The 16,487-nt window shown below is 36.9% G+C and overlaps 1 protein-coding gene across 1 annotated transcript in view; it reads left to right on the forward strand.

The window, feature by feature from the left end:
* Positions 1 to 16,487, forward strand: part of LOC107568913 (A-kinase anchor protein 13-like) — an 84,148-nt gene that overhangs the window by 10,813 nt on the left and 56,848 nt on the right. The window contains exons 3-8 of the mRNA XM_016254909.1: positions 1,095 to 1,239; positions 5,311 to 5,598; positions 9,527 to 9,612; positions 10,577 to 10,674; positions 11,541 to 11,745; positions 13,326 to 15,099. Of these exons, the coding sequence (XP_016110395.1) occupies positions 1,095 to 1,239; positions 5,311 to 5,598; positions 9,527 to 9,612; positions 10,577 to 10,674; positions 11,541 to 11,745; positions 13,326 to 15,099 (2,596 nt within the window). The remainder of the gene's footprint in view (positions 1 to 1,094; positions 1,240 to 5,310; positions 5,599 to 9,526; positions 9,613 to 10,576; positions 10,675 to 11,540; positions 11,746 to 13,325; positions 15,100 to 16,487) is intronic.

Below are 16,487 nucleotides of genomic sequence, written 5' to 3' on the forward strand. Positions count from 1 at the left end.
TTATGTGATCAAAAATACAGTAAAAACAGTACTATTATGAAATATTATTACAATTTAAAATAACTGTTTTCCATTTAAATATATTTTAAGATGGAATTTATTAATGTGATGCAAAGCTGAATTTTCAGCATCATAACTCCAGTCTTAGAAATCATTCTAATATGATGGTTTTCTGCACAAGAAACATTTATTATATTATTATCAGGGTTGAAAATCGCTGAGCTACTGCTTAATGTTTTTGTGGAAACTGTGATCCATTTTCAGGGTTCGTTGACAAATAACATTTTTAAAAGAACAGCATTTATTTGAAATGGAAACCTTTTGTTACTTTATAAATACCTTTTTCTTTGGTGAATTTAATGAAATAGAAGTTTTAGAAATAGAAAAAATGTAAATTAATAAATAGATTATTTTTTTCATAATTCCATTTGATATTTTCCAGCGCAATTGTCCTATTTAAATAGGAAATACATTTTGATTCTAATTAGAATCTTTATTTATTGCATGTCTTACAATTTATATTTATAAGTCACAGTAAAAATTCATAATGGCTTTTGCAGTGGTGGTTCCATTGGCCACTGAGCAAAACTGTGAACATGTTGTTTGAATATTATTTATATAGATGTTAATTTGTGAAAGTGTGACAGGAGGAGGGGAGCTTCTCATGTAGAACATCAGGGTGTGTGCTGTTAAATTCTCACTGCTATCTGTGCCAATCTGTGCAGACCAACACGAGTGTGATATCCTGTTGTAACCACAACTTCAGTTATTTCTCATTGCGTTTGACTCTGAGTTCTTGGGTTAAAAATATATGAAAGGTTCCATTTAAAAGCAAGGAAAGTATACTTTTTGCAAACTTTTCACATTCATCAAGTGCCTGTCTAATAAATCATGTATAAATTATTCATTTGTTTTTTTCAAACTGTGGATTAATGGTCAAGTTTGCTGAAAATGCAGAATATGAACATGTCATTCAATGAAAAGGTCTTGGAACTGGTGGAAGCTTGGATCAGTTTGGCATTTTGTTTGTGCTTTTGCCCAATAATATATTCAATTCTTATTCAGAAACACAATTCTCTCTTTTCCTGTGTCAGGGCAAGTGTGTGCTAACAGTTCAGCTCTGTGATGAAGGAGAACAGGGGGAGGTGCAGTTCTTCCTGTTGTTCACTGGCTCTGCTCAGAGACATCTTACCAGCACACTAAAGGTCAACCATGCCACCCTTCAGGCTGTGTGTCCAGGTGAGCGCATTAGATCCTTAGATCTATGACGCATCCCAACCATGACCTCTCAACCTTTTTTCTGTTAAAAAAGGACATTTTTGGTACACACATCTCCTAAAACGGAGTTTATCGAATTGGGGTTCATGAGGGAACTGCAGGGGTAAAAAAAAAAAAGATATCATATTTAATTATTTCTCTGCATGTCAAACGACATTGAAATGCAAACGTGTTGTTGAATTATTGAACTTGAAATCTCAGGGCATGCTTTTAAGTCAAAAGCTGGTGGGTCAATATTGTAAAAACACTGTACAAAAAAATCAAGCTATAAATTACTTTGTTTTCTCTGCATGGACAGGGACAAGATAAAGTATTTTAGCATTGAAAAATGACTCACACCACATTTCAGATGGATTAAGAAATTAAGTTTCACATTAACTTATTGGCAAATATTGAAATTGAGGAATGTGGTTGTTCACTGTGAGTTCTAGTGATGAATGTTTAACTATCCATGTTCTTCTGACTGTGTATTTAGGGACTTTTTCACTTTTTTTTGTTTACTCAGTTGGGGGAAGGTGAATTGGGTGAACATGCTGCCCTCTGTCCTCTTTTTAAGAAATGACTTTTGACAGAGAAAAATGAGCACTCTGTACAGTTTACTCACTTAGCTCATGTACATATACAGTGGGTACGGAAAGTATTCAGACCCCCTTAAATTTTTCACTCTTTGTTATATTGCAGCCATTTGCTAAAATCATTTAAGTTCATTTTTTTCCCTCATTAATGTACACACAGCACCCCACATTGACAGAAAAACACAGAATTGTTGACATTCTGTGTTTTAAGCTATAGGTTCCTATCAAAGATCATGTTATATGAATTAACCCTCATGCAAGTCCTCACTGCGGACAGTGTTTTTCTTGGGCCAAACAGAGATGGCAACACTTGTTCCGGTCAACAAAACCTGTTTGCTTGGTGATCCTATTAAGGACTCGGGTGGATTGAGTCTGAATGAACACGGTGTAGCTCAGTCCCATAGAGAGAGTTCAATGGAAAAATGTATCTGCTATTTCTGTGGCATATTTTTAGGCATATCTTTAGTCTGTAAGTCTTTTCTTATCTTATTGTTTGAGTGATATGAGTGTTTATTTAGGGCTGTTTGGTCACTGAAGCGAGCCCGCTCTCTATAGAGATGTTCAGTCAGCATGAATGAATGATGTGGAGCGCAGTAATGCGTAAGTCTTGTGTTTCAGTCATTATGTTCAGTGTCAGGTGTAATGCCTCAGCAGTCAGTGAAGGGGATGATCCGCTGATGGAGGGAGAGAGAAACCGTGTTTGGCACTTGTGAAACTAGTTTTTGTGTTTATATATGGCATTTGCATTGTAGTCAGCATGAAAATTGACCTTTTACTTAATTATACCAGGAGTAGTTCACCTAAAAATGAACATTTTCTGCAATTTTACTCGCTCTCAGCTAGGGCTGCACGATTAATCGAATGCGATTGTCATGCGCATTTTGTTAAAAAAGCCAGTTCTGTAATCAGCAAGAAATCATCATCATCATCACGTGCTTTCAGATGGAGCAGAATTTACTACACGTAGCCGTAGTTCACTGACAAGTTACGCAAAAAAATAGCAGACATATTTCATAGTATTTAAGCAGTGATAAAGGCATTGCATTATAAATATACTTTATTTTAATGAAAATTATAATAAGAACTCAGATAAACCGTATATTTCTGTAGTCGTGTGTTTATTAGTCACGTTGAATCAATGAAAGCAGTTGAATCTTCTGTTTATTCAGCTGCAGCAATAGGCATTTTATGGGTTTCTTCTGCGAGGCGTATTTGGAGTTTCAGTGCGAGAACGCCCTCTGGCCTTCGGATGGAGATTTACTGCTGATCACAGAACCGTGCTTCACTGAAAGATACGCATGACAATCGCAGCTTCTGTCGAATCGCGATCTCGATTCCATTTCGATTTATCGTGCAGTCCTACTCTTAGCCCATCCAAGATGTAGATGAGTTTGTTTCTTCATCAGAAATTTAGCATTGGTTTTTGACATTTTTTGCTTGTTTTGCAGCAATATTATGGAAAGAGGACTCGTATTATATCCAGAAGCAATGGTTAAAAATAATGCGTGATGGATTTGTTTCTTACAAACGTGCAGCTTTTCACTTCACAAGATGTTAATTGATGGACTGGAGTCGTGTTGGGATTATTGTGATGTTTTATCAGCTGTTTGGACTCTCATTCTGACGGCACCCATTCACTGCAGAGGATCCATTGGTGAGCAAGTGATGGAATGATACATTTCTCCAAATCGGTTCCAATGAAGAAACAAATTCATCAACATCTTGGATGTCAGTGACATTATTACAAAAAAAAAAATAATAATTCTTGTCATCAAAAAATTATAGGGAGAAATTACAATAACCAGTAACATTGCAGTATTTAATCACTTTTTGGATGAAATTGGGTCTACATTATTTCTTAATTAACATTGTTTCACTCTGAAATATGTGACATTATGGAGGTTAAATATTTCTAAAACTGCTATCCTGATCTTGCATTTCTCTGCTGTAAAGTGTGCTAATGGGACATTGCCGAAATATTTCTTCTGGAAATAGAAGTTGCATCATATTTTTCCTGTTTACTGTTTTGTCATGTAGCTGATAAGTAACAAAGTCATGTGCACTAAAAAAAATGTAATGATTTATTTACATTTTAAGCATTAAGTAAATGTATGTCAGTTGGAATGAATGTTAATTGAGGAACTGTTTTAGAGAGTGGGATACAAACAACGGAAGTCCAGACCACTAGGAGGACATTTGGGATTCTTATAAATGCTTTCTACATGTAAATATGGGTTGGTCCTCCCCCCCCCCCCCCCCTTTTTTTTTTCCTCTAGCACATATCACTAGAGAATAAATCATGACTTAGACTTAAATTAATTCATTGCATGTTTTTTTTTCCATTTATACTGTCAAACACCATCAAAGTTTTGTAGCTTAAGTAAATCTACTTTAAACCTTTCATTAAAACAAAAAATGTTGAAAAAAAAAAAAAAAAAGTTGACAGTAAATAAATGATGATGCCAGACATGAATTCTATGCCTATACTGACAGTAGTACTACAACAACCTTATAATTTTATTTTACTACAATAGCTTAAATATTTAATTTTATTTTAAAAGTAACTATTTTAAGAGGTTGTTTTATTTGTCATTTAATTTTATATTTTATTTTAAATAAATTATTAATTGGTGTATTTATTTTTAATTTAATATTTTTTTTTTATTACAAAGCACAGTTCAGCTAAATAGCTTAAATATCTGACAACGGCAATCCCGTCCATTAACTTTTGACATTTCCCTTTATTAGTCATCAGCATTGTTTACTGTATAGACCAATTTGGAGTAGACGTCACGGTTACATCACATGCAGCTGCGTGCGCATTGTGGTGGCAGAAAAACACTGGGAACAAGTGGAGGGAAGCGGGCAAAATCCACGGAATTAGAGAAAAAAAATGAATTGTTGTGCCTTCGGATGTCAGAATCTGAAAATTTGAAGCTAAACGCAGACGTTTAAACCGACAGACTATGGATGAAACCTGCTATGATTACCCTACTTTAAAGCATAAATTAGATTTAAACAATAGGTCTATATAATATTCACATATGGGACATATTGTATTAGCCCTACAGTTAAAGCATCACAATTCTGACTTTTTTTTTTCTTGCAAATGCAAGTTTATCTCCTAGTTCGAACTTTATAACTTCATTCAACTCAACAATTGTGAGTTTGTCAATTCTGAGGAAAAAAAGCCAGAAGTGTGGTATTATAAACTTATGATTCTGAGCCGAAGGTAAAAGAGAGAATGACGAGTTGATTTTTCTTACCAGAATGATCAGATATAATATAAAAATGTCCTTTTTTATTCCATGGCTTGCATAGACTGCTACGTTAAAACTGTAATTTTCTGCCACCAGATAGGCTCTGCCCACAAAAAATGTCATCACTGTTTGCAATCACTGAAATTGGTCTGTTGAATGTGTTTGACTGCTGTCATGATCTTTTCCTCTCTGTGCAGCTCATAACTGCTGTGAGTCGGTGCTGGTCACACTGTGCTCAGCGGGACCGGACGGTAACATTCATACTCTGGCTACCGATCACCTACACTTCGTGCAGGACCTGGCCTTCGACATGGCCCAGTTCCTGGTGAGCGCGGTGGGGCAGACGAATCTGCTGGAGGAGGCTCTGCTACTGGACGAACATCAGATCCCTCTGCAGGAGTGCGAAAAGCTGGACCAGAGTCTGTCCCTGGCCCTCAAACATATCATGCTACCCCCTGGCTGGAGCCTGCTGGGGAATAGCACACGTGAGTGCAGCTCGGTGGAGGCTAGTGCTTTGATCTGGGCTGGAAATCAAAAGGTTGTGGGTTCGAATAGGCTTGTAGGTTCAAGTAATCGTCTGTTGCATCATTCTGTAGTTGTTCTTTAATGTGGTCCATTTGATTTCAGAAGTTAAGTACATCTACTTTATTAAGTTGTCTGTTTGACACAATGGTGAGATGTTTTTTGCATTGTTCAATAGGTCTTTATATGTTATCAAACTGGAGGATTTTCTAAACTGTAGTTATGCTGTGGTTGATCCTTTAGGGGGCGTTATAGCATTAGTGTAGGTCATCAGGATCATGCTTGATTTATTTATTTCTAACATTCTTTACAAAATTAATTAAAAAAATTAATTAACACATTTAATTTAACATTTTTAATTTAATATCTTATGTATTGTAATGTAAAAATATGAGCTGCTAGATTTTGGAGAGCTAATAATATTTTTGTGTAACTATCTCCAGTTATTCTTGGCCTGTGACTGCTTTTTCAAAAAATAAAAAGTTCATTCTTTTTTTGGGTATCATTAGTTTAGAAGAGAATGTACTGGATGATATTCCAGAGCTCGTATCTGCAGCCAAATAAACGTCCCTAAATGACATTGCAGATCAGCTTCCAAGTAATCAGAGCAGTTCCTTTGAGTTCATAATGGTCACGTGATGGTTGACAGGTCAGTTACAGTGTGACGTTAATTACAGGTGGCAAATCTTTTTACATATTTAATTAATTGACATTATTTTTGGGCTGGTTCTTCTTTGCTGAATCATAATACTTTGCCCTTGTCTAACAAACTTGTGTGGTGAATTATTATGTTTGAAAATTGTGCTTGTGCTCTTTTTCTTTCAAACGAATATAACCTGGTGTGATATTTTGTTATGCAATGCAATGTCCAAATACAAGGACATATTGAAAAAAAAATTCATACACACATTCTGTACCGGTCAAAATTGTTGGGTCAGTAAGTTAATTTAATTTAATTTATTATTATTATTTTTTTTTATTAATACTTTTGTTCAGCAATGATGCAATAAATTGATCAATAATGACAGTAAAGTCATTATAATGTTACAAAAGATTTATATTTCAAATAAACAATGTTGTTTTGAACTTTCTGTTGATCATCCTGAAATCTTGAAAAAAAAGATGAACAGTTTCCACAAAAATATTAAGCAGCACAGCTGTCTAAAATATATTTTTAATTTTATTTTAAAAGTAACTATTTTAAGAGGTTGTTTTATTTGTCATTTAATTTTATATTTTATTTTAAATAAATTATTAATTGGTGTATTTATTTTTAATTTAATATATTTTTTTTATTACAAAGCACAGTTCAGCTAAATAGCTTAAATATCTGACAACGGCAATCCCGTCCATTAACTTTTGACATTTCCCTTTATTAGTCATCAGCATTGTTTACTGTATAGACCAATTTGGAGTAGACGTCACGGTTACATCACATGCAGATGCGTGCGCATTGTGGTGGCAGAAAAACACTGGGAACAAGTGGAGGGAAGCGGGCAAAATCCACGGAATTAGAGAAAAAAAATGAATTGTTGTGCCTTCGGATGTCAGAATCTGAAAATTTGAAGCTAAACGCAGACGTTTAAACCGACAGACTATGGATGAAACCTGCTATGATTACCCTACTTTAAAGCATAAATTAGATTTAAACAATAGGTCTATATAATATTCACATATGATGAGGTACAATTGCAATAAGGACTTGTTGTTTTTGTATCTGCCAGGAATGAGATATTGCAACTCTAGCTGACTAAATACTTTCATTTAAACAATAAATTGTGTAAAAAAAAAAAAAAAACTATGATTACCCTACTTTAAAGCATAAATTAGATTTAAACAATAGGTCTATATAATATTCACATATGGGACATATTGTATTAGCCCTACAGTTAAAGCATCACAATTCTGACTTTTTTTTTTCTTGCAAATGCAAGTTTATCTCCTAGTTCGAACTTTATAACTTCATTCAACTCAACAATTGTGAGTTTGTCAATTCTGAGGAAAAAAAGCCAGAAGTGTGGTATTATAAACTTATGATTCTGAGCCGAAGGTAAAAGAGAGAATGACGAGTTGATTTTTCTTACCAGAATGATCAGATATAATATAAAAATGTCCTTTTTTATTCCATGGCTTGCATAGACTGCTACGTTAAAACTGTAATTTTCTGCCACCAGATAGGCTCTGCCCACAAAAAATGTCATCACTGTTTGCAATCACTGAAATTGGTCTGTTGAATGTGTTTGACTGCTGTCATGATCTTTTCCTCTCTGTGCAGCTCATAACTGCTGTGAGTCGGTGCTGGTCACACTGTGCTCAGCGGGACCGGACGGTAACATTCATACTCTGGCTACCGATCACCTACACTTCGTGCAGGACCTGGCCTTCGACATGGCCCAGTTCCTGGTGAGCGCGGTGGGGCAGACGAATCTGCTGGAGGAGGCTCTGCTACTGGACGAACATCAGATCCCTCTGCAGGAGTGCGAAAAGCTGGACCAGAGTCTGTCCCTGGCCCTCAAACATATCATGCTACCCCCTGGCTGGAGCCTGCTGGGGAATAGCACACGTGAGTGCAGCTCGGTGGAGGCTAGTGCTTTGATCTGGGCTGGAAATCAAAAGGTTGTGGGTTCGAATAGGCTTGTAGGTTCAAGTAATCGTCTGTTGCATCATTCTGTAGTTGTTCTTTAATGTGGTCCATTTGATTTCAGAAGTTAAGTACATCTACTTTATTAAGTTGTCTGTTTGACACAATGGTGAGATGTTTTTTGCATTGTTCAATAGGTCTTTATATGTTATCAAACTGGAGGATTTTCTAAACTGTAGTTATGCTGTGGTTGATCCTTTAGGGGGCGTTATAGCATTAGTGTAGGTCATCAGGATCATGCTTGATTTATTTATTTCTAACATTCTTTACAAAATTAATTAAAAAAATTAATTAACACATTTAATTTAACATTTTTAATTTAATATCTTATGTATTGTAATGTAAAAATATGAGCTGCTAGATTTTGGAGAGCTAATAATATTTTTGTGTAACTATCTCCAGTTATTCTTGGCCTGTGACTGCTTTTTCAAAAAATAAAAAGTTCATTCTTTTTTTGGGTATCATTAGTTTAGAAGAGAATGTACTGGATGATATTCCAGAGCTCGTATCTGCAGCCAAATAAACGTCCCTAAATGACATTGCAGATCAGCTTCCAAGTAATCAGAGCAGTTCCTTTGAGTTCATAATGGTCACGTGATGGTTGACAGGTCAGTTACAGTGTGACGTTAATTACAGGTGGCAAATCTTTTTACATATTTAATTAATTGACATTATTTTTGGGCTGGTTCTTCTTTGCTGAATCATAATACTTTGCCCTTGTCTAACAAACTTGTGTGGTGAATTATTATGTTTGAAAATTGTGCTTGTGCTCTTTTTCTTTCAAACGAATATAACCTGGTGTGATATTTTGTTATGCAATGCAATGTCCAAATACAAGGACATATTGAAAAAAAAATTCATACACACATTCTGTACCGGTCAAAATTGTTGGGTCAGTAAGTTAATTTAATTTAATTTATTATTATTATTTTTTTTTATTAATACTTTTGTTCAGCAATGATGCAATAAATTGATCAATAATGACAGTAAAGTCATTATAATGTTACAAAAGATTTATATTTCAAATAAACAATGTTGTTTTGAACTTTCTGTTGATCATCCTGAAATCTTGAAAAAAAAGATGAACAGTTTCCACAAAAATATTAAGCAGCACAGCTGTCTAAAATATATTAAAATACAAAAGTACTTGTAAATTTCTGGATTGTCAGTCAGTCCGGACAGGTAATGATTTAGGCCAAGTTTGCATCGCTCCATTTGCCTCTTTGAACACTCTCATTTCTCTCTTTCAGGACTGGAACCTCAAGAGACCCTCCTTCACTTCGCAGCCCGCCGCGGGCTCCTCAAAGTGGCCAGGTTTCTCCTCAAGCAGCCAGGGGCCCGAGAGGCCCTCAGCCTGTGCAATAAACAGGGCTCCACACCGGTGGTCATCGCCCAGAGTCGAGGACATACGGCTCTGCTGGAGCTCTTCAGCCGGTGAGTGATGCGCTTTCATACACACTCTTATTCACATCAACACAGGTCTCGTGAAGCATCTTGGAGATGCTGCCACAGCTCTCCTGGATTTAGTCTGTATCAGTTTGTTCTGTTTCTTCATGTCATTCCAGACAGACTGGATGATGATCAGATCAGATATCTGTGTGGAGCACTGGCTGTTGTGCAAACAAAAATCTCACTGGATTATTACAATTAATGGCAAAATAAATGTTTGGAAATGTAAACTGATATTTCGTACTGACACACTACAGCAAAAGATAGAAATAACTGACTTTAAACCATTTTTAGCTGGTCAAAATACTAGTTCTAATCATTCTGGCCACCGTTGTATTGTTCGAGACATCTAAAATCATCTTAAAATCTAATTGAGAAACATTATTAGTGCTTTTTCTCCACACAAGAAACATCTGAGAATCAGAAAGTCTCCATTAGCTCTCGATTTAATCTCATTGCTCAGACATTAAAGAGATCTAATTGTGTAATATTCTTTCATCTGCTGCATGCTGCTTCAGACAGCAGTGACCGTTGCTTTCCTGTGACAAAAATCACTCCACCCAGTATTAGTCAATGCTCTAGGCCCAGATTTGAACCATTACCTCTTATTATTAACACTCCCGAGTTGGCAAAAGAGTAGAAAATATACATTGAGCTGCATGATAATTCCATTTGTACATTTGGATCATTCTCCACTGCCTCTTGAACATATAGAACAAAGCAGTGCATCCATAAGAACTTTAATTACAGTACATTGAGTGTCTTGATGACAGCAGGGTGTTATTTTGTTTAAAGCTGGAATGGAACCGTTTGAGCATATCCTGTTCATCGGGTGGCTTGTTTTGGTTTAGGCCCGAGAGGCCCTCAGCCTGTGCAATAAACAGGGCTCCACACCGGTGGTCATCGCCCAGAGTCGAGGACATACGGCTCTGCTGGAGCTCTTCAGCCGGTGAGTGATGCGCTTTCATACACACTCTTATTCACATCAACACAGGTCTCGTGAAGCATCTTGGAGATGCTGCCACAGCTCTCCTGGATTTAGTCTGTATCAGTTTGTTCTGTTTCTTCATGTCATTCCAGACAGACTGGATGATGATCAGATCAGATATCTGTGTGGAGCACTGGCTGTTGTGCAAACAAAAATCTCACTGGATTATTACAATTAATGGCAAAATAAATGTTTGGAAATGTAAACTGATATTTCGTACTGACACACTACAGCAAAAGATAGAAATAACTGACTTTAAACCATTTTTAGCTGGTCAAAATACTAGTTCTAATCATTCTGGCCACCGTTGTATTGTTCGAGACATCTAAAATCATCTTAAAATCTAATTGAGAAACATTATTAGTGCTTTTTCTCCACACAAGAAACATCTGAGAATCAGAAAGTCTCCATTAGCTCTCGATTTAATCTCATTGCTCAGACATTAAAGAGATCTAATTGTGTATTATTCTTTCATCTGCTGCATGCTGCTTCAGACAGCAGTGACCGTTGCTTTCCTGTGACAAAAATCACTCCACCCAGTATTAGTCAATGCTCTAGGCCCAGATTTGAACCATTACCTCTTATTATTAACACTCCCGAGTTGGCAAAAGAGTAGAAAATATACATTGAGCTGCATGATAATTCCATTTGTACATTTGGATCATTCTCCACTGCCTCTTGAACATATAGAACAAAGCAGTGCATCCATAAGAACTTTAATTACAGTACATTGAGTGTCTTGATGACAGCAGGGTGTTATTTTGTTTAAAGCTGGAATGGAACCGTTTGAGCATATCCTGTTCATCGGGTGGCTTGTTTTGGTTTAGGGAGGGTTTGGATACAGACATTGGCGTTGAGACGCTCAGACAGCTCTCCTCCTCGGGCAGTCGTGTGGTGCAGCACCACCCGTCTCTGAACACCTACACCCTCTCTGTGGGCACCAAGCCAGGCTGCGCACCACCCAACCCACAGGCCGACATCCTGGAACTGTACAGACTGATCCTTAGCCATTGTCAAGAGAAGGTGAGTCAGGTGTGTTTGTCTAAATGTGGAGAAAACGTCCCTTTCTACCTGTTTAACTCTGTCTCTTGCTCATTGTTTGTTTTTGCTTTTTTTTTAGTTTTTTGAGTGTAATGAACTTCTCCAGAGTTGAGTTATTCAGCATGACGAGGACAGCATGTGTAAACATGAAGAATAATGATAATAATAATAATATATTGACAAAGACGCACTGTAAGGGAAACATTAGTTTTAACCATGTGGTTTAATCTGTAATTTAATTTCCTTTTAAAGTGATCAAATAGACAAAAAAATTAAAATAAAGATATATATATATATTTGTCTCAGTTCAATAAATGCAACATTTAGGTAGAATTCAGTGGTTTTAATGGTTTTATTATTATATATGTAACCTATGACAAAATAATGGTGATGAATAATGTTTTTATTTTCCAGTTTATTCAGCAGCCAGTTTTTAGTGTCACATGATCCTTTAGAAATCATTCTAATATCCTATCCTATAATTCGGTTACACTTTACAATAAGGTTCCATTAGTTAATGTTAGTTAATGTATTGACTAACATGAACAAACAATGAACAATACATTTATTACAGTATTTATTAATCTTTGTTAATGTTAGTTAATGGAAGTACAGTCGTTCATTGTTAGTTCATGTTAATTCACAGTGCATTAACTAATGTTAACAAGCACAACTTTTGATTTTAGTAATGCATTAGTAAATGTTGAAATTAACATTAGCTAAGATTAATAAATTATGTAGAAGTGTTGTTCATGCTTAGTTCATTTTAACTAAAGTAGTTAACTAATGTTAACTAATTAACCTTATTGTAAAGTGTTACCAACATTTCTTATTCTTAAGAAACAATTCTTATCATCATGCTTTAAAATATTAAATAGCATAATATTTTCTGCTTCATATTTTAGGGGAAACCATAATGCATTTTGGTCATTATTCTTTGATGAATACAGAAATTCATACTCTTGTAATGTTATAAGCGTCTTTACTGTAACTTTTGATCAATTTGATGTGGCCTTGATGAATAAAAGTATTAATTTCTTTAAAATATTGTACTTACTACTTCTGAATGGTAGTGTATGTAATATCATATTATAATAATATGAATACAAAAATATTTATTAATATTTAACATACTAAAATATTTAGTTTTATTTATACACACACGTTTTATTTACACACACACATACATATACTACGTGTGTGTGTGTGTGTGTGTGTGTGTGTGTGTGTGTGTGTGTGTGTGTGTATGTATATATATATATATATACATTTCTCTGAACAGCTTGAGGCATTGTACTTCTCATCTCATGTTACTGCCTCTTTAGGATGAATCACTGTGTTGTCGTCTTCTCTTCGCAAGTCGCTTTGAATTTTAGAAATGTCTGCTAAATGAATACATACTATTATGCAGTCAACAGAAGGGAACTTGTTTGCCAAAAAATATCCTTCAGATTTCATCCTCCACCATAACAGCTGTAGATCTGCTATTCATTGCATTGACATAACTGTAGAGTTAGAGAATTGCTTGAAGGAGAGAAAACTCAAAGCTGTTTTTCTGTGTTCGTGTTCAGGGAGGAGTTGTGTTTCAGCAGAGCTCAGACTCTCTGCACATTTCCCAAGAATGTGATGACGGCCTGGAGACCAGAGATTGCTGTTGTGAAGAGGCACGGCTCGACTCCCTTGAGACGAGAGAACGAGGGTTCACTCCTTTTAGCACAGAGGAAAACAAAGGAGAACGTAATGACCGCCTGGATCCCTCGCAAAGCAGGGAGGGTGACGGAGGTCCCTCGCTCAGCTGTGAAACTGACCCGGCTCTCCTATTCAATGGCAATAGCGCAGATCAGCGGGCGTGTGCTTGTGAAAACATTGAGACTGATTGTAGAGAGCAAGAAAAGCATTCAGGTAATGGTCTAGTTAGTACCGGTGACGTTGGAGATAGTAGTGATGGTTTGCAGAGCGGTTCTGAGAGCATAGTCAACAGAACCTCTTCCTGCGGACAACAGAAAGAGGAAGCTGATAAAGCGGACGACTTAATCTGTGAAACACCGGTTTGTGCTGAGGGACCTGAGGAGGAAAATCAGGGAAAAGGACACAACTTTGTGGAGGAGAAAGAGCTATCTGAATGTAGCCCCATCGTTGAGGCAGGAGATATGGGAATCACTCAGTCTTTGGACACGGCGGAAAGCTTGGATGTTGAATCTTGTTCACAGGGTGCAGAGACTGATGATGAAGAAGAGGATGAGTGCGGAGATCTCATAGATCCAGAGGAGGTTCGAGAAGAAAGCAAGAAACCACTGGATCTAAACCCTGATGGAGATACACCTCTGGATTGCTCACGACAAAATTTGGTGGAAAATGAAATGCATGCTTGTGAAGACGTTTGGGATAAAACCGATGACACTGGAACCCAGCTAGAGGGAGGCATTTGTGAGAAGATCACGTGTAATGTGGAAGGTAGTGGAGATCTTGATTCTTCAGGAACCTGTGATCAAGAAGACACTGATGAGGAGTTTCAGGAGAGTCTAGAAATGCCATACTTTGAAACAGATGGCGAGCAACCGAAGGAAGAACTTAGTGATACAACCTCAAGGACTACGGTTGCTGAAGATGAGAGCGTTTTACACCGGCATGAAGAAAATCGAGAGCTGTTGCCTGTAGAAAAGACAATTCTTTCAAGTGAAGAAAGTGAGTTTGACGGACAGAAACTAAATTCTTCCAGCGTCTTACAAAATGAGCTTGGTCCAGAACCTGGATCTTCCACAGCCACTAGTGAGGACACCTTAGAAGATCTAGAGGTTCTTTTAGGTTCTAGCTTTGAGATGATGGAGAACGTTCAAGGGAACCAGAAGAACGAACCCGTTTGGGAAGCTCAGGCATCAGAGGAGGAAGTTCTGCGGATTCCCGCAGATATGGAGAAAGTGAATCTCCCAGATGACTCCTCTCAGGATCCCAGACAGGAAATGACCTCAAACAGTGAGGTCATGCAGGGCACAGCAGCAGTAGTCCTTTCAGAAGAGGATGCGGGTGTAGTTTTTGTAAACACAGATGAATCGGGAGATCAACATGTCTTGGTGGATCCCTCAGGCATATTCGCTTCGTCAAATGAGTTTGGGATCTCTGAGGAAAGCCTGGCAGTCAATGCAGAAGATCTGTTGGGTGTTTCGGTCCACACCGACCATCTAGATGGTGCCTTACATGTCCCAAATGCTCTTGCCGAGGATGACATTATAGTTTCTTCTGTATGTCCTGAGCAAGCCCTAGCAAGCTTAGATCCTGTGTCTCAAGAGACAGAAGCTGCAGTGCAGGAAGCTGTACAACCAATGGGTGAAGAAGACCTACTGAAGGGTGAGTTGAACAATAAAAAGTGTAAAATATTTATGATGAACTGTTTTCTGAAAAAATTATATTTATATTTCCTCTGATTATAAGAGGAAAAACATGTACAAATCACATTTCATAATTTTATTCAGCAATATACATATGAAATACCGGTAAATAAAACATTGTAAATAGGGGTGCTCCGATTAGGATTTTTGAGGCCGATCACAGAAAGCAGTATCTGCCGATACCAATCTTTTTAAAGCCTTCTTTTTTAAAAATTTATAACTATTTATAGTGATACTCCAAACAGGATTTTTAGACTAAAAATTTATAACTATTTATAGTGATACTCCAAATAGGATTTTTAGACATTTATTCAGGGCCTGAATTTCATTTTTGAAAATGGGGGGAATTCCCCCTCTTAGGTGACTCTTGTGAGAGGAGAAGCAGCACGGACTGTGCTTTCACACAGGAGTCTGCTACTGATCCGTGGCCATTTACCACAAACACAACATTTATCCATTATTTTGATTTCAAATCCAAACATTGTCACTGAAAATGCTTTTTCAGCATTGCAATTCTTTTTTTACACAGGACAGTAATACAATCTTTCACAGACATGTTTAAACAAAAATAAATATAAGCAACACATTATTCAATGCTTTTTACTTTTGCATTTACTTCTAGGTTGATATATTAAGTTGCTCAAGCAAGTGGCAAAACATTTAAACTACTTTTCTTACGTTATCACAAACTTACCATTGACAGAAATAGTCAGCTCTACTGCCTTTCCTTTTGCATTTAAATCTTTGTTTCAAGCAATCCTACGGTTCATCCAAGAACTTTGTTTTTCTACCTCCACGAGTGCCATCTATTATTGCCTTGATTATCTAAAAGTGCTCTTTTCCTTTAAACCTAGCCAAAAAAACATGTGTTGACTGTGAAACACAGTAGACTTTAATAATATGCATTTATGGTGTAATTACTAAATTTTTGTGTCAATCCATGTTCATATTTACCGCAAATAATGCGCTGTTACTTTAATTCAGCGCATGCAGCGGAAACGATCTCTGCACTGCTGCAGACGCACCGCTCCTGCAACACATTGCCAGACCGAAAACCGTGTGCAGTGTGAACGCTTTAATCCGTTAACATGAGCGTGGAAAAAATACGCACCGCATACGTACCGCAAATGGAGTAATGTGAATCTGGCGTTATGTATGTGCGCTGCGAGTGTGCATGAGCTGAATGGTTAAACACTGGCAAGAATTAAAAAGAAACGCAATTTGACGATGCAACACTTCCTCGATTGTGCAAGTGACAATTCCTGTGTCAACTGTGCAGCGTGCAGCTCGCTTATAGACAGAAGTGATGTGTGGTGATTTGAAGCCATTTGCGTATTTTGAGAGAGA

The sequence above is a fragment of the Sinocyclocheilus grahami genome, unplaced genomic scaffold (genome assembly GCF_001515645.1).
Source record: "Sinocyclocheilus grahami isolate Dianchi unplaced genomic scaffold, SAMN03320097.WGS_v1.1 scaffold1293.1, whole genome shotgun sequence".
In the NCBI taxonomy this organism is placed as follows: Eukaryota; Metazoa; Chordata; class Actinopteri; order Cypriniformes; family Cyprinidae; genus Sinocyclocheilus; species Sinocyclocheilus grahami.